At 42.9% G+C, this 22,381-nt stretch overlaps 1 protein-coding gene across 3 annotated transcripts in view; it reads left to right on the forward strand.

The window, feature by feature from the left end:
• The first annotated feature begins 19,682 nt into the window (after positions 1-19,682).
• MED14 (mediator complex subunit 14) overlaps positions 19,683-22,381 on the forward strand; it is a 38,157-nt gene continuing 35,458 nt past the window's right edge. For all 3 annotated transcript variants that reach the window (XM_074905179.1, XM_074905201.1, XM_074905190.1), the window contains exons 1-2: positions 19,683-20,074; positions 21,994-22,020. In XM_074905179.1, the coding sequence (XP_074761280.1) occupies positions 19,893-20,074; positions 21,994-22,020 (209 nt within the window). In that variant the 5' untranslated portion in view covers positions 19,683-19,892. The remainder of the gene's footprint in view (positions 20,075-21,993; positions 22,021-22,381) is intronic.

The following is a 22,381-nucleotide window of genomic DNA, read 5'->3' on the forward strand; positions in this document are numbered from 1 at the left end:
ATGGCAGTGACCATATTTGCCAGGACATCTCTTTTCCATTCACTCCCTGCTTTTTGAGTGTACAACTGAAAAGAGGAAAATGAAACAGCAGAAAGATATTCATATTCCCTTATATTACATCTGTGCAGGAAGACAAACTACTTCAGATGGGGAAAAAAGCGTGTCTTCATTTTGAAATGAGGTTTGCTCTTACACTGAGGTAGCAATTCAGACTCACATAAGTTAATCCAACCTATCGTGTGGAAAAACACAATAAAATTGTCAAGCTGCCTGATTTTGTCTTATGATAGTTAACAGAAGATCAAGACAAAATGGGAATGAGAGAAATGTGCCTTGAGAGAAATCCATACTAGGATGAATTTCTTCCTGTAGTCTTCTAGGCCCTGGTAACAAGCATGTAATATTGAAACATATGGGGCTGGGAGCAGGAGGAGAGGCAGGGAAAAGCCAGGTGACAGGATGAAAGAATCCTTCCTGGTACCAACACCGCATCACTTCTGACAAGTTGAAGTTTTCCAGAGTGACACCTATTCTCCCTTTAACTTCTGAATGATACACAGAAGAGGTCAGTAGAGTCCAACTGTGGGGGAGAAGCAAAAACAGCAAATGCCCTTCTTAGCCTAATGGGGATGGGTTTGCAGCTGATATCATGAGGAATAATACTTCAGTAATTCCAGTTCCTTGGCCCCCTTAAAGTGAGTCTTTTTCCTCCAGCAAGAATGTAATTTCCTCCATCTCCTCACACTTAATTTCTAATGCAAAGCATTAAAAGTAACAAGGCAGAGCAAGAGAGAGCACCAAAGGAGTTTGGAAGAGGAAATCTGTGTTGCCAGTGAGTGAGAGCTAGTCAAGATGTATGTTTATCACACTGAGAGCATTTGAGACAGAGTTCTAATAGAATTGTGCTGTAGTCACATGCTAAAACTGAATAACAGCTTGTACAATACAACTCTTCACACTAAATAATGTCCTGATCCTGCAGTACTTTCAAATTGAAAACTCATCCAAGAACCGAGAAACTGACCTTTCCTTGGACACAGGTGAGGTGATTCATAGAGTAACTGGAGGGGGAAGGGGAAAATGTATGAGTCACTTCTGTTTGTTATATGACAAGCACCTTCTCCTAATTGGTTGCTTAACCAACTTTCATTTCTATCTGCCGCCCTTTGACCACAATAGAGCATGTATTCCACAGTATGTGGCTTATACTTGCTTCTTAATGGTGAAATAGATTATGGAGACTATCCAGTGGACTCAAAAAACTCAGAAAAGGAACAGAAAGTACTTGCTTGTGCTGTCGAAACACTTCTCAGCCATTGTCTTGATTCTGATCTGAGACGTACCATCTCAGCTGAAGGCAATGGAGATATGAAAATGCATGAAAAAATGGTTTCCTGATCATCTGGTTCTTTAAGGCATTAACCATTTCTAATAACGAATATCCCACTCCGTTAGACCTGCAGTGTGTCTAGTCCAGCACCCCTTTCTCTGATAACAGCCAAACCTGGATACCTAGAAAAGTTTAGAGAAAGAGGGTAAGCGTATTCCCAACATTACCCTGTCTCCAACAGTCTATAGCTCAAGGATTTGCCTGTTCTTGTATTCCTGAGACAGATTTCCCATACCATGATGATATTCTTTTCACAGGAGTAAGTATCTGCCTGCAGGCTACAAGGACTACAACTGCTCATTGCTTTTGCCCTGTATGTACTTTCCATGCTCTCCTGAAGATCAGACCTTTTGCCAAAGAAGGTGAACACTGCTCTGTAACTCTGAATGTTCAAGGAGTGCTCCTAAGAGACTGACCTCATGCAGGCAGTTTCCCTAGCTATTTGTCCAATGGCAGAGAAAGGGCTGTCCCCAAGAGCTGAGACCACTGCTTTCATGAAGGAAGTACATACATGTATGCATACTGATAATGGCTCCGTCATCCCAGGTGATGTCTGTTCAATTTGGGCATAGTCCACCAGAATGAAACAAAGTTTGTTTGCAAATTGGGATATGCTAACGGAGAAAAGAAAATAATAAAACAATCTAAAAAACACACTACACTTAGGCAAGTATTACAAGTTTTAAAGTGTACATTTGGTGAATGATAAATAGAAAATACAAAGGAATGAGTTGAAAGCAGGTTTTAACATTTCCCTTCCACATGAGCAGAACGTTAATTGTGTCCCTCATGCACCAATATCAATTACACACTGAGAGAATTTCTCTGGGAAGAGTTTTTAAACTTTTAAGTCAGAACACATGCACTAAAGTGAACATGCTGTTGAGGTAGGAACACCATCACTTCCCTAAGAACGAGAGTAAAAAGACATATTCTTCCACAGAGCCCTCCCAGTAACTCTGGGAAGCTGCAGACAGGATATCATCTGATGTCACATACTCAGATGTGCCAATATCAAGGGCATAAAACCCAGGATGTCCCAGGTATGGTCCTGTGTTAGCACTGAAGCCAGACAAAGTTACCCTTTGCAAGCTCTTGCATAACTATCAGAAATGGAATATGGAGCCCTGGAGTGTGTAGAGGCGGTTTTATAAACAGAAAGAAGGGGAAAAAAAATGCAAGTCTCTCCTTTTCTTCATTTGATTTCAGGACTGTGGGTGAGTTGGGGATGCCTTGCCACGGTCTTTACAGTGAGTAAAGGCATTTTTTTCCTCTGCTGTTATCACCAAGAGGTCATATCCATGTGACTGCTCTACATTCAGCTGGCACCTCTGACGGTCTTGCCTGCACTCTGTCCACCAGCACTTGAAAGTGGCCTGTAACCTCAGATTAAAGGGATGACTCCAAAGTGCCTGTGCATGCTGCTGCACAATCGATAGCTGCTCCATCGAGTCTTGCCCGTAGGAAGGTTGTGGCAGCCTAGGAGAGTACTCCTACAGGTAGATAAGCACATTCAGAGAAAGAGTTTGTGATGATCTGGGGGAAAAGCCAGGACATCCAGCAGAGAATCTGCGGCAAGCTAAGAATATACCCATGGGAATTAATAACAGAAACATTTTGCCTAATGTCAGAGGAGATTTTAAAATGGATAGAGAAAAATAACTGTTTTTGCAAGATACTAAAACCTAAAAAAATAGCAACAATCCTTTTGCAACAGGATACACAAAAATGTACTCCATAATCCAGGGAAATCTGGTATGGTTCTCTCTTACTGTGCTGTTATATCCCTTAAGTATAAAGGCAGCAGCGTATGTGCGCATATGAGTGAGTGTGACAGCACTTAGGAGGATGAGAATGGAGCTTCTTTCTTACTGACTGCCTTTTAATGAACGAAAAATTAGAATCCAAAGCCTTGTCGTGTGATACTGATCTCCATATTTGGCATCTGGGATTGATTCTGCAGGCCTGCTGTGCACGGATCCCCCTCCACATCCCTGCCAGAGCCGCAGGCACCGGGAGTGCAGCATCCAGCCTCAGGTGCTGCTGTGCTCCTGCTTCCTGGGGATATCATCTCATGATAGCCAGGACGAAAAACAAAACAAAAATCCAGTTGGGCATCTGAGGAATAGGCTTATATAGTTAAAATTCAGAATAGATGACAGCAATGCCTGACAACCAAACTATTGCATTTGCTAAATATTTAAGCAGATAATGCAAATAATTGCAGGTAAAAACAATTCTGTCTGAGAAAAGAATAGAGAGCTATAGGACAGGATACTGTTTGGCTTATGTTAGGCATAATAAATGAATCTTAGCTGGTGTCGGTAAGTCTGTCAATCCACAAGAGAGAGAAAAAAATGCCTTAAAGGAAATAAGCGTAGCAGAAAAAGGGAAATCTGTATTCAGGATGGTGCTCTGGGTACCGGATTGCAGCACTGATGGAGAGAGTGGAGGCGAAAGGGAGAAGCTCATACTATTCCATATTGCTGTCCTGATTATCAGGCAAGGTGGCTGAGGCAGTGTGAATTATTTAACTTCAAATAGGTGTGTAGATAACAAGTAAACGTTATCTCTGATCATTTTAAGCTTTTCTAATAGTGTTTTTAGGCTCAAGAATTGGGAAGCTTACAAGGAAGCTGACAATGGTATACCTGAAAAAGAGTGCAAAGCAGTTACCTCTGTTATTTCTCATGATTGCTATATTCAACACAGTGACGTGAAGACAGTCCTTGCCTGAAGGAGTGGCAGGCACTGACAGGGTGGTGTGCTAACACCACTTCTTTTGTTCTAGCTGAATAAGGTAGCGTTTTTAAAAGCATCCAAGTTCAGTTCTGGTTGAAAAGTCATATGTCTGAGTTAGCTCCATGTGGTGCCAGACTTAATAACCCCTGCTGAGAAGCAGGTCCATGTTCGCATGACAGTACAGGCTTCTGGACTGCAGCAGGACAGTAAGGCTTATTTTCAGAGTTACTAAACGCCATACAAAAATAAATATTTAGACACATACAAATACACACTTGATAGGCTCATAGAAGTACTTATGTAGTTTGGCACCTGCTCTTAAGTCAGTGTGAACCTTAAGTAATAAAATCCTTCTAGAAATCCTACTAAGCATGGTGTTTGGTCTTCCACCTACATATTCTATAAGATCCAGCCCGCTGACTGTCTGTGGGGCCTTAAGTACTTGTATGGCTCAGTTCTCTCTGAAAATGAGATGGAGGATTCTGTGTCATGTAAATACTTTGATTATTTCTGTCGTTTTCAGCCACCTAAAAAAGAGATCAAATCAAAGATAACGCACACAATCTCTAACAGGGCAGCATTTTTACTGCTGCTCGTATCAGCCTATGGCCAAGACTCACTTCCTTTTCCATTGCTTCAAGACTTTATGCTGTGAGGATGACAGAAGATGTCCAAGGCAAGGAAAGATATGGAAAGTTGACAGCATGTCTAGCGCAGCAAGAAGCACAGCTCCAGCATCAGTACCAGCCACGGCCCATGGTCGTAGGCTCAAAAACACTTGGTAGGGCTGGCCATCCTGCTACACAGCCCTGGCACAAAGCAAGCTCGCACAACAAAGCAAGCTCACGTGATCTGGACCCATCAGGTCCTTCAGAAAGCAGTATTTTCTGCAGGAGTGGAGGGCAATGTCCTTTGACCTGGCAGGGACATTCATAAGTCATTCTGGAGGCTCCTGGATTCACAATAATGAGGTTTCTGGTGCAACTGCCCAAATTTTCCTTTTAATTCTCTCCTTCTTGTGTTAACCTAGGTAACCTTGGGCTTACACACACATCTGCAACAATCTCTAGGCTCAGTCACTGGGCTGTCTGTCAATAACAGTCAGATGACAGCCTGGCCTACTTTATATGTTAACAGCATCTCACAGCTGAATAAAGGGTTGATTAAGAGCAATCACTGTAGAGCAATCTGTAGAGACTGTTCTACCTGTGACTGATAGGCAGGCTGTGCCCCTTTCTTACCATCTGAGGGATTTGCACTTGACCAGAGTTATAAGTGTATTTATGAATTCCAGGCTTTATTATTGTAATTCCCTATTCTGGCATATACAATTGCCAAGTTTAAAGTGAAAATCGATTCAGAACATCACATTTTCTCAAAGGCGCAGCCTGCAACCACAATACCTCACCCTTTATACCCTATTCTCTCCTCTGCTGCTACCCTGAGTACTGCAAAAAATTGAAAAATCCTATTTTCCTTTCTAGTGCCCTCCAGGGGAGTGGATAATCTACCCAAGGGCTGGCTGCACAGCGTGTCATTTGGATCTCCCACAACAGCTCCAATGGACAACTGTAAAGAGTAAGTTTGAGTCAGGACAACAACTGGATCTTTTAGAAGTGAACAGGAAAAAGCTACACATGTTTTGAAGGGAAATTCAATACAATTTTTGCAGCTCTAGCCCTACTATTTACCATTTGTAAGGGATACTTAGACTCCATCCAGATACATAGACTTATGAAGAGTGCTATAATGAGCCACATACTTAGAAAAGGTGAGAGGAAATCATATGCATACAAAATCTGCAGATATGGACACACATCTCCAAGCATTCTTTAGAAAGCTGCTCAATCTATCAGGCACAATAATACCATTAAAAAGTTTGAACTACTTCAGAAAAAATAGAGAGGACTGCTTCAGTGTCAGGATTACTGCAAACGCCACTGATAATTAAACCACTTTTTTTTGCTATATTTATCCACTTAATAACACAAATGTCTTTCTGCAGCCAGTGGAACTGCAGCTGTATATGCCCCATGCTGAAGGCCAAGGCTGTCAGCATGTGTGGCTCTAAGACATGGCGCAATGGGCACATTTCATCTCAGGGGCAAGATGTGGCAAATCTCAAGGGAGCATTGCATCCCTTCTGCACCGTTGAGTTCACCTTATGCTCTTGTACAGAAAATGTCCCAGGGTTCGGTGGCGTGGCAAGGGGCCAGTGGCTTAGCTATTTGATTAACATAATGGCTAGTGTCTTCCATGGAGAAAAGGTTGTACCCCAGAGAATACAACCGATATCAACTCTGAAATTGCACTTCCAGGCTTGCTCTTGGAAGAGGGAAGTTTCTTCTTTGTTGCATTACCTGAAAGAGAGCAACTCAGTTGCACAGGCCCCTGAGGGTCCATTGATTATTTTAAAAGGCTCCATGAAAGGTAATTATGAAAAGATTTGTTACATGGAAGAAATCCTTAGGGATCTGCAAACTTTTAAAAAAAGGCTGAAAATCACAGGTTTAGGCTGCTGCCCTCTTCTTCCTTCCTTAAAACCTCTACTGGCAAGGTATGGAAATGCTTTCAATTATCTCCAAAAATGACAGAAGATGAAGGCACTCAGCACCTTGCACAATCAGGTACTTAATGTCCTTACCCTCCCTGGGGCTCTGCCGCTGACAGCAAAAGAAGTGATAGCTCCTGCTGCTCCCACCAGCCTGGTTCTTTGTGTCATCCACCTACACACACACTCACACATTCATTCTCTCCCTCATAATTTATTCAATCAATTTATTTATTTATATAGGTCATTTTCAGTAGTAGTTTTATAAATAATGGCGGAAGTGAAAAGAGCAAAAGAGAAACAAAGTTAGGGAGAGAGCTGGCGGCATGCAGGGAATGGCAGGGGAAATTCTACTCTGCTGGAAACAAGGTGTAGACTAGAGGGCTGTTCCTGGTTTTCTCCTCAAGCAGAGCCTGAGCAAATTCCAAGTGACATCAGTTTTACTAACCTTTGCTCGACACTGACTTCACATAGCCAATTCACCTTGTCCTCATGCTATGCTCTCTGGACTTACACGGTCTTCCTAATTGTATCTGAGGCCTTTTAGAGCTCCCTGAAGACTACTTCTGCATTTAGAAACCATTATTTTGGTTTTCTGGCCATTTAATCATTTTGTCATCAATGTTTTTTTAAAACTTTAATCCACATGGGTCTTTGCAGTAAAGAACAAGCATATTTACATTGTCTAACCTATGCGTCCAAGTTAGATTACCTCCCTTTATTTTGTTTTTAGCCACACTCTAAACAAACTCCCTTTTCTACATTGATTCCACAGGAACTCTAAGGAAAGATGTAATCAGACAAGGTGAGATCAACTGATCTTAATGCTTTCTGTCACTGAAAGAAGCAGTCTTGCTCCTTCACTTGCGTGCTTTTTCCTGTCTTTTTCCTCTTCCTTTCCCTAATTCCACCTCTGTGTTGCTCACCCATGCTCCCTTACAGTACTTTTGACACTCGCCTGACCCCTTGCTCTGCTGATTCAGCTCACTGAACTGGCAGAAAATAAATCTAAAGAAGTTTAAAAAGGACAGTTTTCTGATGGGTTAATGAGCTGGATCAGCTCAGTGAATATGAAAGTCAGCCCAAGGGTGAGTCAGGATCATGTAGGAAGGAGTGTGAAGAGGAAGGAGGATTGACCCTTTTCACAGCAGAAAGTGATCAAAAGAACTCAGTTTGTCTCCCCTAACAGTATCTCTAGTTGGGAATATAATAGAGATGCCTGGGAATAGAGGGAATTTGTCCTCACTGTTCTAACTATGCAGTGATGAATTTATATTTAATTTTCTTTCACTCCTGTGCTTAGCTGGCATGTTTGACCACATTTCATAGCATAAGAGTGTTATAGAGACCCCCTTCAAGCACAGCATCTCTATACCCCTAGGAAAATATCTCTCTTAGGTTGTTACAGCAAATATGTGTAACACTGAAAACCATTAAGTATCAGCTCTGACCAGCCCTGTTATGGAGCCTAGTAGAGAACCATATAAATGGGCTAAGAGCAGCATAGTTGTCAGATGGTCAAAGTGATTCCTCTCAGAAATGAAACCTTGGCTGTTCCATCTTTTGATATCTTCACACCAAGACTGGACCCTTTCTTCAAGATATGCTATGTCAAAGACAAGGTATACTTCATTGAACATGTTATGCTCAGTAATAGGGTTAGTTCAGTGAAACTGAAGGGTCTGTGATATATAGGAGGTCAAAAGAGATAATCTTATATTCCATAAATCTATAACATACGGACTACACAAAGGGGAAAAAAAAAAAAAATTAAAGCAAGACTTTTGGGTAATGAGCACAACTAATTCCCATTGTTCTTCCAAAACAAAGAAGACTTCTCCCTATGCCTTTCATCTTGGATTAGTAGTTTGTCCCTACTGATACCACCATCCTTCCTCACTGAACAGAGGAGAGCTCCCTTTCTTTTGATCTGTGGACATGAGCACTGAACCAGCAATTACAGAAATTGCAGGTGTTCTCTGTTTAGAAAAGTAATTTTTGAAAGTACATGTGGCATCTCAGCATTCTCCTAGCAATGTACTGGAAATGCTTTTGTCATTTCTGCTTCTCCCATGACAGTAAAAAATTACGTGCTTTGCTCCAGCCTTTCATGCTCAGGCTGTGATGGAAGCACATGCAGTGTGCACGCTGCAAATTGTGCAAGATTACATACTAAGTGGAGACCTCTGAGTCCCTCAAAATGTAATCTCTATTCTGATTACAAAATTTGGGGAAAATAGTTCATTTCAGCAAGACTCTCAGCCTCTCTTCATGGGTTAAGCAGAAATATGTTCATTTCCTATCTTCATTATAACTTTTTCCATTCAGAATGCATGCAGAAAAATAATAGTCTGAACTACAGATATTAAAGTGGTAGATGTCTGCCCTAGCAATAGCCTCAATAAAAAGTACCTTTCTGTAAGAGTCTTCAAACCCGAGTCCTTCAGTAGCCTAAGCAGTATCCTAGTTAGCTCTCATTCCTATCAGCCATGACAAGTTATGGATCACATTTCTCCTGCCTCAATTTAAAAGCAGTCTGGCTTTCTCTGGCTTCCTCCAGTTTCTTCATTTCTCTGACTTTCTTCCTTTTTCCTATGACTAACGTATTTCTTCTCTGAGTCAAAATTTGTCACAAGCTTCTACCCATAGTCCAGGACTACTGTAAAGAGTGAGTCTGGTTCTGTAGCAAGTTGGTTTCCTGTTGCAGCATTACACGCGTTAAGGCAAACCACATCTGTTCAGAGAGGGATCCATTTTAGGAACAGTTATTTGTAAGTTGTAGAAGATTATCAGTCATCAAGAGAAAGGGCTCAGATGACTCCTTAAAAAATTAGGACTGAGACACTGGTCAGATGGGAGAAATACTATTTGCAGGTTACTCTGATTAGGGGACTTTATCACTTCAAGATAGTTTGAGAGTTTTGTATTTGAAAATGAAATGGTGCTCTGAAGGGAGGGATAAACAGGCTATTGAATGAAATTGACTGTTGAAAGAGAGGCTTTCCTACCTTGTGGGGTGGGGGGGTGCTGAAGGATGACAGCCCCCATCCTCGTCCTCAGTGCTCTCTGCTCCTTCTCCTGTCCTTTCTGAATATTGTCATTTATGACTCTTATCATAGGAGAGAATAATGGCCCTGCTCAGGTTCAGCCCTCCCCGCTGCTATGTACCATGTACACAGTCACACACCTCCACTACCTGTGTCTGTGCATGTGCACAGGAGCTGTATTCACATCAGCTCCTTTGGGCACCAAGATTAGATGCAGTTTGGAGCGTGTGAAGAGTCTAAGTTCTCCCACACTCAGGCACCCACGAAGAATACTTACAACTGATAAATGCTTGCCGTGTCATTCACTTGTCCTTTTGCCTCCCTCTCCAAGAGGTGGGTATATAATTACCAGCACAGTGAAGTTCTAGAAACAATTTCCTCATGTAATGTAATGTTACAAACAAAGCATTGATACAATACAAACATAAATGGTGAGTCACTAACAGACAAACTTTGGGGTAAAATGAAGGGAGAGCTCCAGATGAGGGCTCAGACTCAGCACTCTCTGGAGAAGTCTTCATTGTTTTCTTGTCGCATTTTAGACTGATAAATACCTCTTATACATAGAGACTGGCTGCTCTTTTCTGAATGGATTAACTGCAATTAAGCTAGAACTCCTTCGCACAGATGGGTCTGACCACCTATTCTGCAGCAGATATTCTGCACTACAGGACCATGTGGTCTCTTTTCACCTTTTAGAAACAGATTAAGCTAAACTGCAAAAAGACACTCTTCATACAGAATGAAAGGATCCATGTAGGGAAAGGTGCAGAATAATAATGTTTTAAGTACGTATGTTCACTGATTTCCTAGCAGCTTTCCCATGTACACAAACCCATTCCTAGAAATACTTTCTTTTTATCTAATTCCAGCAGGAAAATTGCTTTTGGTTTGCATTTTTTGTTTTCCTTCAGAAAATGTTCATTGGGGCATTACTGTCCCTTGTTCTAAATTCTCACCTCTTGCAGTACTGGTATTTTATGTACTGTACCTCTGACTAGTGCTCTATGAGATGCTAGAGAGAGAAAGAGGGGGTTTTTTGTGTATGTCTCCATAAGTAAGTACATTACACATTTAGGAAAAAAATAACCAAAATTACTTCTGTAAATTTCTCTCTGCTCCAGAGCAGCCTTAACACAAACTACCTGGTAAGTCTAGTTCATACGCTTGTGCAGAGAACAGGTTTCCAAAGACCTGTTCCGGAGAGCCCTGATTAGATAATACCTAACAGAGAGAAACCATGGTTTAGAGGAATTTGTTTTCATTTGCAGCTCATTAGAGGCAGCCCAAAGCTAACTTAAGCCTCCTGGCTGGGAGATACTGGATCAAGATAAAACCAGGCGCAGACAAAATAGGACTGTTTATACTTGATACAGATGTACCCTGAGTTCACACCTGATCAAAAAATAATAAGCCACCGAAGGAAGGAGCACCATCTTCAAAAGCCTCAAACGCCATCCATTCAAATTGCTGCGACCCAGTACCTGCAGGGGTTCTTGCACTACAAGACTGGTCAAGGGAGGTAGCCCTCTGGCAAAGTGTCCTAACTCTATGAAGATGACTTTATCCTCCTACAGTTTCAGGCTGCAAGAGGTTCAACTAGACCAAACTCTCCTCCTGTTGCAGAGGATCAGACAGGGGCAAGTGGTGAAGGCAGGCCTTCACTTACCTTCCACCTAGATTGCGACAAAAGGGCACTCTTTAGCCAAATTAAGAAGGCCGCATTAGGGGGAGAAGAAGGAAGAGTGTGTATGCTTAACTAATTCAATTTCTAAATTAATTTAGTTAAATCAGTATAACTTTTGTGTGTGAGCAAGGCTTATTGCCGGAAAGCTAATTCTAAATTAAAATAAGAACTAGAGCAGTGTCATCGGTTACAAAGGAGACATGGGCTGAAAGTACTGCTGAATTGCATGATGACTTCTAAAAATACCAGAATGCAAGGATTAAGTACGAGTGAGTTAATAAGGTGTTATACTGCATTCTGAAGGCTGCTTAAAATTAGCTGTGAATGTGCTTTTGCTTGTCCTAAATACACTGCAGAAAGACACCATTTAAAAAAAAATTTTTTTTTTTTCATCTTTTCCAGTCTTTCTTTGAGCTGTAATACTCTGGAAAGTCTGGCTCTGTAGGCACTAGAGGGAGAGAGATAGCTTTGCTGTTGTGCTTCTTTCCAGCCATGCTCTCAAGCCTGAAGGAACCAATTTTAATAAGTGACGTACAGAGGTAAAGCTCAGTCATTTCCCCATATGATTTATTCAGTGTGCTACACTGCCATTGTACAGTGCTGTACTTTCTGTTGAAAAAGCATTTTCACAAGAAGTGCCCATTTTCAGGATCAGATCATTTTCTAAAAATCAAACAAAAAAGAAGGGGCTACAGCTTTCCTGCCTGAACCTCAACTTAAAATAAAACGTTGCTAGGATTTACTGAGATTCTACTATGTCTTCTGTATTCTACAGCTGTGCAGAAAGGTAACAATTTTAGCATTTTGCAGACTCACACAGCACTGCAACAAGCCACAAGCTGTCAATTACCATTGCAACCAGTGGGTCTGGGAACCTTTCAAGTTAAAAATGTAAATTGCACGAATTGTGGGCTATATGCAGATCTCAGGATGTGGTCTGTGCCCCACAAAAATCTTACCAACTGCTCAGCCAGGTGCTGCCTGACCCCACACAAAGTGCTGCATATCCCTCTGGCACAACAGGCTGTATTTAGTTAAGTGTAAGTAGTTTGTGCTTCCAGGAGAACGAGGATCGGTCACAGGTGATTCCACCCTCAACCTACATTGTCTGATCTTCCAAAACTGGCACTGGCTGGAATTGCTGCTTGTGTGAAAGCCCCTATGGCATCTGAGAGCAATCTGCTCCTCTTGCTCATAAGCAAAACATCCTATAGTCCACCAGAGGACCAGTATTCCTGCATCACTACAGATGTAACATTCTGCCTTTTCAACTGTAGTTTTCTTTCCGTCTTGATGGCCAGTGAGTAGTTGCTGGAGTTCACCAAGACAACCAAGTTTGCAGTCACACAGCTAAACATGTAATCAGCAATTCAGTTCCCAGAGCCATTCTGGCATTCCCTTTTGTCAAAGCTGACATCTTGGAGTTTTGTGACATAGGTAGAGTTTAAAGAAGTTTATCCTTTCCAGAAAAAAAAAAATCTCATTCTAGAAGCTGTGCAAGAAGGAAACTTCTTGGATAGCATCTTAGCCCAGAAACTTCCTTTGGATCCAAAGTCTGGGTGGAGAATGGCAGCTCAGGCATAACTGTGTCCCTACATCTCAGAGTGAGGGTCAGCATTTAAACATTATCTGACCACAGCTGCAGATCTACAAGGCATTTACAATTAAGCATGTTCTGGTACCCACCCTTGTCTTTATAAGAGCATGAGAGTTTGCACTGTCTGGATGTATTAGCCAGCAGCAGTTAAATACAATTGAGCTGTCTACTTCTAAGTTTAGGACAGAATACTTCACAGCAGCAGTCCTTCTCCCACTGGGTATGACTAATCAGATCTACTTCCCCAATATTCTCTCCATCTCTTTAGGTGTTTGCACAGATAAATCCTTTTGGCCACAAGTACTTTCATGCTGAAATAAGTGCTCACTTTGTATTTTTCCAGCATATGTGTATTTTTTCAAATTCTGTGAGTAACACTCAGGGACTGTTAGACAGGGGGAACAGGTTATAGATGGTATTGTCAAGTTGTTCAAGTCCATGATTGAACAGTGCAATTCATCACTTCATTGCCATGCGCTGGATCAGGGGTTCTTTCTCCTTTGTTAGCTTTCCAAACATGTGGGGTCCAGAAAGGATGTTACTGTTTTGCTCCTATTACAGAATTACTTATGAACACAGCATTTTTTTACTCACAGAAAAAACGCAGCTTGTAGGGTTGAAATAGTAAATTGAGTTGTAATTATCTTAATTACAATAATAATGAAAATACACTCTTTTGAGGATAGCAAGGCCTTTAGCTAGCTTTAGTTCCAGTCTAACAAAGACAAACCAATTTAAAATTTACAGTGGGTATCAACTTTGTTAGTAAAGAAGCCCAAAGAGAAGCTCAGACTAATACGGCTATGTTCAGCATTTAAAAGATAATCCATTTTGCATTATAAGAAAGGGGACTTTTGTAAATTCAAATAAAATCAAAGATTCTATTTTATGACTTGAAGAATGTTTCTTTTCTTAAGTTGTTCACAACATATCATTAGAACTGTAGTGTACTTTACTGCACAGGGCACAAGAGATTGTCTGTCTCACAGTAGCACACTGTTTCACAAACCATGAGTGACAGAGAGAACTCTCCATCTGTCACTATGTGTTTCCTACCATTCAAAAAAATAGTTGCCAAACTTAATTCTATGAACAAAGTAGATAAAAAAAGAGATGTACCTTATTATTTTAAAACTTAGGGTTTTTTTTAAATTACTTCCATTTGTAGCTCTTTTAACAAACAAATAAAGCAAAGCACTTGTGTAGTAAGCAGCTATGAACCCTCTTCCTCTAACACACACATATACTTCTGTGAAGAATGCTCTACTGTAGGTACAGTAGCCCCGTACAATTTACCAATCAGTGATTTGTGTCATGAAGTACTGAACTATCAACAAATAATGTAAACACTAGTAAAGATATAGGCCATAAAATCATTCATGATTAAAAGGTCATCAATATTTTTCAACTGGACTTTTATCATAACATCACAGAAAAAGTCTTATGTTCATGCAAGTGCTACAGTGGAAAAGCCTAAATATTTTTTGGCTACTGGTATGTGTTTGATATAGTGATGCTTGATATCTTGTTATAATTTAAATACATACCTTAGCTTTTATTGAATACAAAGTTGAAGCTCTCTAAGTTCACAATATGCAGAATTGCAATAACTGATAATATATGTGGGAACTCTCCCACACCATATCTGATCCTCTGATGTCTTCTGAAAAGGATGAAAGATCTCAAAGTCTTATTACTCATAATTTATATAGGCATTTGGATATAACATTGCTAAATGTCGCAACACTTTATGAATCAAGTGATTAACAAGAAATCTTTGCACTGTATTTGTGAGCTATTGTTTTTTATTATTAAAAGAATGCTTAAATGTCAAGTCCAGGAAGTGCCTATGTGATTAAACAGTTCTCTGATTTTTAAAAAAATGAGAGTAAGGGAATGACCAAGCTCTAAAGCACACAAACACGGGGTAGCTAGGAGGCTGTTTCATGGAGTACGATACGGTCTACCTGCCTCCCACTGAACATTTGTCCCACAGCTCCAGAGAACAGTAAATGTTTAACTTCTCTGGAAACAGAAAGTCATCTGCTGTCCTTCTCATTAGCTTTATAACATTGTTAGCTCCATGGCTAAATATCAACAGGTTTTGATTGACCAACAAATCCCTATCTGAAGTTAAACTTCTAGGCTCCCCATTACAGTAACAAAGAGGACGCAATTTAAAATATTTGGCTGCATGCTTGGATAAATATTCATGTACAGAGGGCTGCAATCATGACTGTAGCTATTTCACAAGTGGAGAAGCTGAGGCATGGAGAAGAAATGGCTTGGAAATGGCTCCAGAAATGGCTCTGGAGTTACAAAGTATATTAATAACAACATTGGAAGGAGAAGCTGATCTGATCCCTCAGCGTCGTCTGCATTGGAAAGATCTGGCAGTACTCCTGGGCTGGGAATGCCCAAGCCTTTCTTGAGCACAAACATCCTTTAAGCCAGACTAAACAGTGCATTACAACAGCAGTACACTCCTAATTAGTAGAGCGCCATGCTGCTCCTGCAACCTGACAGGCATCTATCACGCAGCAGAGGACACGGTGCATGTGGCTGGAGCTGGCCAGGCCGCACTGCTGGGCAGACCCTGCAAGGGCATCACCCTGACTCCCTGGTGTGCCTACCAGACCTTCCTGCAGGGCACTTCCCCAGTTCCCCTGTGGCTCTGTGACCCTGCTTCTGCTCCACGATGAGATGAGCCAGGTAGAGCCCGTCATCAAGCTAAATGTATGGGCCAGCCATGCCCCACACATCAGGTCACGCAGCTGGACAGGGGTCCCAATGCATGCACGAGACTCACCAAGCCTGGTCTCTTCCTGTTACTATTAGAAAATTTGTCATTGGCCTTAAACAGCAGACAATTGAAACCTGCTGAATTAAGAAAATGAACACAAATGAAAATACAGTAGAAATCTGTATTTAACTAGCCTGAAAAACCACATGAACACAGCCATCCTTCTCTGCCCCAGAAATGGGCACTGCCTACCTCTGAGCAAAAAGGCCAACAGGGAAGTTGTGACAGTTACCTCAAAACTGTTAAAATGTCACTGCTTTTTAAAAGTGCTCAACAGCAGATTCAGAAGTTTTGATATAATATCATAATCCCAGTAATTAGGCAGTATAGAAACAGATCAACTATAGTTGATCAAATATAAACAGAAGAATAAACCACACCTATCAAATAAAATCAGATATTTTATACAGAATTATCCTCTTACCCTTGCAAACTGCAAAATTCTGTAACTCACAATGAATCTCCCAGAGCATATAATTCAGTGACACACACTACTGTACCAAAGAATACAATTTGGATTTAGTTTCAGCACTACTCATTGCTTCTGCTGGACTATTCTCCTGAAAGGCACCATTGTATTGTACCTGGAGTCTGTTTTGTTATTTGGAGACCTGCATCTGGTGAGTATTATTTACCTTAAAGTAATTTAAGGTAAATAGTAATTTGAAGTAATTTAAGACCTTTTGTTATCTACGTGCAACAATTTTGCATATATCATGACTGCTGCCCACAATCAGATATACCATTTTATATATAAGATTTATAAATATATATATATAATTGCAGGATATATGAGATAAAGATAGATAGATAGATAGATAGATTAGGTTAATGGTTGGACTGGATGATCTTCAAGGTCTTTTCCAACCTAGACGATTCTGTGATATATAACTGCAGGAACCAACAGCCACAACCAGAACTGAACCTTCATCGCCCTTTTTTATAACTTGAAAAATCCAACTTTGTTCATCACCCTTAGGGAGAACAATATCATTATACAGGGGTTATCTACGGTCTACCCAACGACTGTGCAATGAATCAGCTCCACAGGAAAGCACTGTGCAGGGAGCCCTCTCTTCCCCAGAAGTCCAGTTAACTCTTTCCAGCAAACCCACTGCCCCTGCTTTCTCCCTCCCATAGTTTTGTGGTGCCTTTGCCACCACAATAGACTTCTGAAACCTATTTCTGACACCTGCAAGCTGGGGGTTTGAATTTAGACACAATGCCCATCCTTCTTAGAAGCACTTGCATCAAAGAGTGGTAGCACTGCCCACCTCAGAAAACGCAAGAAGCAGCAAATGTATATATTTCCTTTTATGCGAGCATTATGAAGGCCCCTCACCTGAATTCCGAACTCCTAATACTCATCTCCAGCTTACTGTTAAAGCAACTAATCTTGCCAAGTCTCCCGACAGCACGATTGTTGTGTACACACAAGTGTAAGCCTTGAGCTTCTGAAATTCCTCTGCGGCTGCTCCTCCTTTCTTTGAAAACAGCATCAAGAGCTTCTTTCCTATGCAGCCATGTGAGAGGAGAGCTCAGCATGACCCCTGCCGCAGCTCTGATTAACCTCTCCTCTCCAAGAGGGGAGAAAGGCAGCCAGCTGAGGATATCCCCCTTCCCCAGCCAAGGCTGAAAAACTCACCAAAACCAGAGCTTCTCCAAGCAAAAACAACTCCAACAGGGGCAAAACACAACAATTTCCCACTTGCTTTTTCATCAACAAAGTCTGAGCCTGTGCCACTGAAATCAATAGGAATTTTATTATGGACTAAATTGGAAGAGATGGAAAGAAAGTAAAGGAACAATAAAAAAGGCTGTATTTCTAAGTTATAGTTCTTATAGGTAGCCTAATCACATTCCCGTGAATGTAAGTCAGTATTTTCTTTAGCAGTGCAACTACTTTGCCATAAAATGGGTACACTGCATTTATTCATGCATGTAGAGGGAAAAAAGAAAAAAAAATATTTTCATACATTTGGGAAAACCCATCTTTGCAATGGGGAGGCAAGTACTTACAAAACCTTAAGTTGATAACTTATCTGTATCACAACTACAATCCAGACATTATTTCTCATTCTATCCGTTACAGATTTTTATAAACAGCACAAAGTAGGTATTTCTTTTATCTGCATTGGAAAAAACCCTCCATTAACCTAAAAAAAAAAACAAAACAAAAAACCAACATCAAAACTTAGGTCTAAACGCCTTTTAGTGAGTTTAGGAGTAACACAATTCCCACCCACCCACCCATCAGCATCCATGCCTAAGTTCATCTCACAGTCGCCGAAGCAGCCAGCGAACCTGTGGGCCGGGGTGGCTCACAGCGCAGCGATCCTGCCCCTTCCAACCCAGGGGGGTCAGGCCCTGCCCTCCCACTGCAGGTGGGGGCTCCTCTCCCCTCGGAGCTGAGGCATCGCCTGGCAGCCCGGGAGCTGGCCTGCCAGCGTGGAGCTAACAGTCGGTCTTGCTCAATACACCGTCCTGTGCTCCGCAGAGGCTGTGGGAGAGCTCGCCTGCCAGCAAAGCTGCTCCTTGTCAGTTGGCAACTGCCTCGTAACCTGCAGCAAGAAACACGCTCCCTGTAGGAATATAACTGACTATTGTTGTCGCTGGCATAGGTGTCTATTATTATTATTAAACTGTTGATTACACACTTCCCAGGCTGAAAGAAGTTTCCTTTTATTTTTTACTTTCCCCTCAGGAAAGACGTGGGTTAAGAGGTTTTTAGAAGTCTACATTTAATACAAAACAAGTAGGACCTTTTCTTCTTTGTATTAAACTTTGAGAAGTTTGTATATTGTCTACGACGTGCCTATTTCAGGGATTTCTTTGTAATCATAAGGCAAGAATTTATGACTTAACACTTGAGTGAATCATGATACAAAACACCCAGGATTTATACTGTTCCTTTTCTTAAGAGTCCACTTTGGTAACGAGCACACACACACAAAAAATCCATCTTCAGTTGTTTACTGACCTTCCCTCTGCTCTCCCTTCGTAAGTGTCAGTTAATCTGGAAGACATAAATATGGGTTTCTGCGGTTTTGTGGTTATCACCGGATCCCACCGACCACTGTGCTGCTCACTGCTCCTTTTCCTAGCTGTAACAGGGACTTTACAGGAGGGCGTGTAGCTACCTCTAGTCTCGATCACCCGGCATCGCTGTGCACCCTTCCCAAATGCTTCGCGTTTCCCAAGTCATTAGAAAGGGATTAGCCAACGCAGCGCCTAACGCTGACCGTTGTTTCCTTGGCAGCCTGAAGAACCGCATCAAAGGCTCTCCGAGACGCTAAATCTGTCATCTGATTCTCCTTCACCCCTTATCTCATTAAGGCGGGCAGATACAACGGGAGCGCCACCCCTGTCCCGTCCCCGTCACCCCCCGCCGTTATCTTCTACAGATGTTTCAACCGGGCGCTGCCGGGCAGCACTTCAGGACGGGCGGGCAGGCAGGCAGGCAGCCGCCTCCCACCCTTGTCCCCAGCGCTCCCTCCCGCGCTCGCCGCCATTTCCCGTCCCGACCGCGCCTCCCCCGCGACGAGGCAGCCAGGGTGGGCCCCCGCCAACCTCCCACCCGCCGCCGCCGCCACACCGGCGCAGGGCGCGCAGGGCGCGCAGGGGCCCGCCGGCCGCCCTCCCCCGATCCCCCCCAGCGGCCTCAGGCGGGGCGGCCCGGGCCCCGCGCCATCCCGCCGCCCGGCTCCGCGCGCTGCCCCTCCGGCGGCGGCGGCGACGCCCCGCCCCGGCGGCCCTTGCGGCCGGCGCGCGCGCCCCCCGGCGGCCCCCCCGTCAGGCTTTCCCGGACAGGTTCTCTTTCCGGTCCGCCACAGCTGTTCGCTTCCGGTTCCGTGCCCCCAACATGGCGGCGGCCCCTGCGCCAAGCGGGCTCTGAGCGCTGCGGAGCCCCTCCGTGCCGCCGCCCGCCCCCGCGCCGGGGCCCGCGCCCGCCCCCGGCCTCCCCGCTGCCTCCCTGCGGGGCGAGTCGGGCCGGGTGCCGGTGCCGCCGGTAGCGCCGGCCGCCCCGGGCTGCTGAGCGGTTCCTGCCCGGGGTTGAGGCGCTGCCGCCGCCGCCATGGCGCCGGTGCAGCTGGAGAGCAACCAGCTGGTGCCGGCCGGCGGGGGCCCCGCGTCGGCCCCGGCCCCGCCGGCCCCCGGAGCCGTGACAGCCGCCGCCAGCCCCGGCTACCGGCTCAGCACCCTCATCGACTTCCTCCTGCACCGGACCTACGCCGAGCTCACCGTGCTGGCCGACCTGTGAGTGCCCCAGATTTTCCCCGGCCCGCTCCGTTCCGCTCGGCTGCCGCGCCTGCCGCTGCCCGGCTGCCTGGGCTCGCAGCGGTGCCGCCTCCCAGCAGCCCGGGAGGACGGGGAGGCCTGGCCAGGGATCTGCCTGGGAGCCCGGCCGGGGCCGGAGTGGGGGGAGGTGGTTGCTCCTTCCCCTTCTCCCACCCCAGGGAAATGCCCTGTTGGTGCAGGTTTGTCTCTGCATCGGGGTGTGTTCAGAGGCCCAGCAAAAGCTGCTGAGCGATGTGGCTTAAAGAGAGAGAATGATTGTGAGGAATGCAGGGCAGCTGCAGGCGGGTGCTCTGGTTAAGTGCTCAAGTTCGCCTCGAAGTTACTGTCAGAAAACCCAACTGTAGTGTTTGTACTGTTAGCAAAATACATGAAGCTGAAATGTGAGAAACAGACGTTTTCAGATGCTGCAACTCCTTGAGTTACCCGTGTACTTTTTGAAATACCATTTGATTATTTTTGGGAAATAAGTTGTTATTTACTTCGTGATCTGCTGTGCTGGTGGAGGTGTGTTTGAAGTGGCAAAACAAAGGAATGTTTTTGGGCCAAGAAAAACTTTCCTGAAAGCATTTGGGTTCTGAACAAACCAGTTCTTCCTTTTTCTTTGTTTAACTTTAGGGTTCTTGTGGGGAACCTGTATGTTTTAAGAAGTGACATACAGAACAAATGGAAAAAAATAGGTATAGTTCTTATAAAGTACCATATCTGGTAAAGATGCAAACAGACCTTTGCTTGACTTGGGGTTAAAAGTGTTCAAACTCTGGAAAGGATGAGGAGTTTTGGAATTTTTAGTTTGCTTTGGAAGGATTTATAAAATATCAGTCAAGAAGTCTTTGTGGTATGTGTAGACAGTAGTTAATACTGTACGTGTTCTTGTAGGACCATGTGCCTGTGATGTCTTTTAGTCTTGTTTTAAAGTGCAGAGCATGTCCTTTTGGCTTAGGTACATAATTAAGGTACAAAGTACGTAATTAAGGTACAAAATAAAATGGGGGAATGCTTTGGGCACTTTGATTCACCAGGTAGCTTATAAGCTATGTGATGTTCCCTCCAAAAGCAGGGTGAGCTAGGTTTTTCCACTGTATTTCCCCATAAAGTATGGATCTGGCTAGTAGAAAGCCTGACTGGAAATTATTCTCTACCTTCCCTCCATGAACATGATTTCTCATTCTTTTACCAGGACCAGCCTAGTCCCAGAATAAAAAAATAACTTTTTTAATGAGATGCCTGAGATACCTGTAGAACACTACAGAAATACAGTCCCCTCTCTGGAGTAGTATCTATCACACATATTGTTGATAAAGTTCAGAAGTATGGCATTTCTCCACTTGTAGATTGATTAAAGAGGGAAGAGAAGCTTATTTCAGGCAAGTCAGGAAACAGTGAATTTTAACACCTGCTGCAGATGTTCTAGGATTGCTACAATGAATTCATTAACTCTAGTCATGGATGCTTAGTCAGAGTCATCAATTACAAAGCACAGGCAGGGATACGATGTGGCTCACTAGATGAGCAGAAATCTTGGGATTTTGGCAACCTTTGTCAAGCTTTTAAATTATTTTGACTACTTCCAGCTTATCTGGTACAGAGCAGTGGCAGGTGCCCTGTGGTGCTATTAGACACCTGATTTTATCTTTTTTTACCCCCTTAACTAGGCTACTTTCTAGAGCTGTCAAACTACTTCCTTTATCAAATATATAATTTCATTGTATTTAGGAAACATTTACAATCATAAAAATTTTGAAATGCTCTTTATAGGTATGTAGAAGTTGTTCTTGTCCTCAGTTGAAAGTGACTAACAAAATTTCTAGTAGTCTGAAATGTAATAGAAAAATATATAACACACATTTTTTTCTTTTTATTTTTTCTTTTTAATATAGATTACCAAGAAAGACTGATATGGAAAGGTGAGTTACAATAAGACCATCTGTAAGTCATGTTAAAATACAGAATTTTGTTTAGGATGTTAAGATTAATACAGAACTGTTTAAATAAACCATTTTCCTCCTAAATTTTGATTTTATGCAAAAAAATAAACCTTGTCTCTCTTGCTGTCACTACACAGTTTCAAGATTTTTCTCAGCATCAACGGCAATAATAGTTTTGGTTTTGTGGTTGTTTGGGCTTTTTTCTTTTTTTATTGCACTGTTCAGTAATATACTGTTGCTGTTATAATAGGTGAACTGTGTTAAGGGCATTTTTCTCTTCATAAATCTTGAAGCACAGTAAAGCTGATGTGAAAGGGAACTCGAGAACCTAAATAGATTC

This window comes from Athene noctua, chromosome 1 (genome assembly GCF_965140245.1).
Source record: "Athene noctua chromosome 1, bAthNoc1.hap1.1, whole genome shotgun sequence".
Taxonomy (NCBI): Eukaryota; Metazoa; Chordata; class Aves; order Strigiformes; family Strigidae; genus Athene; species Athene noctua.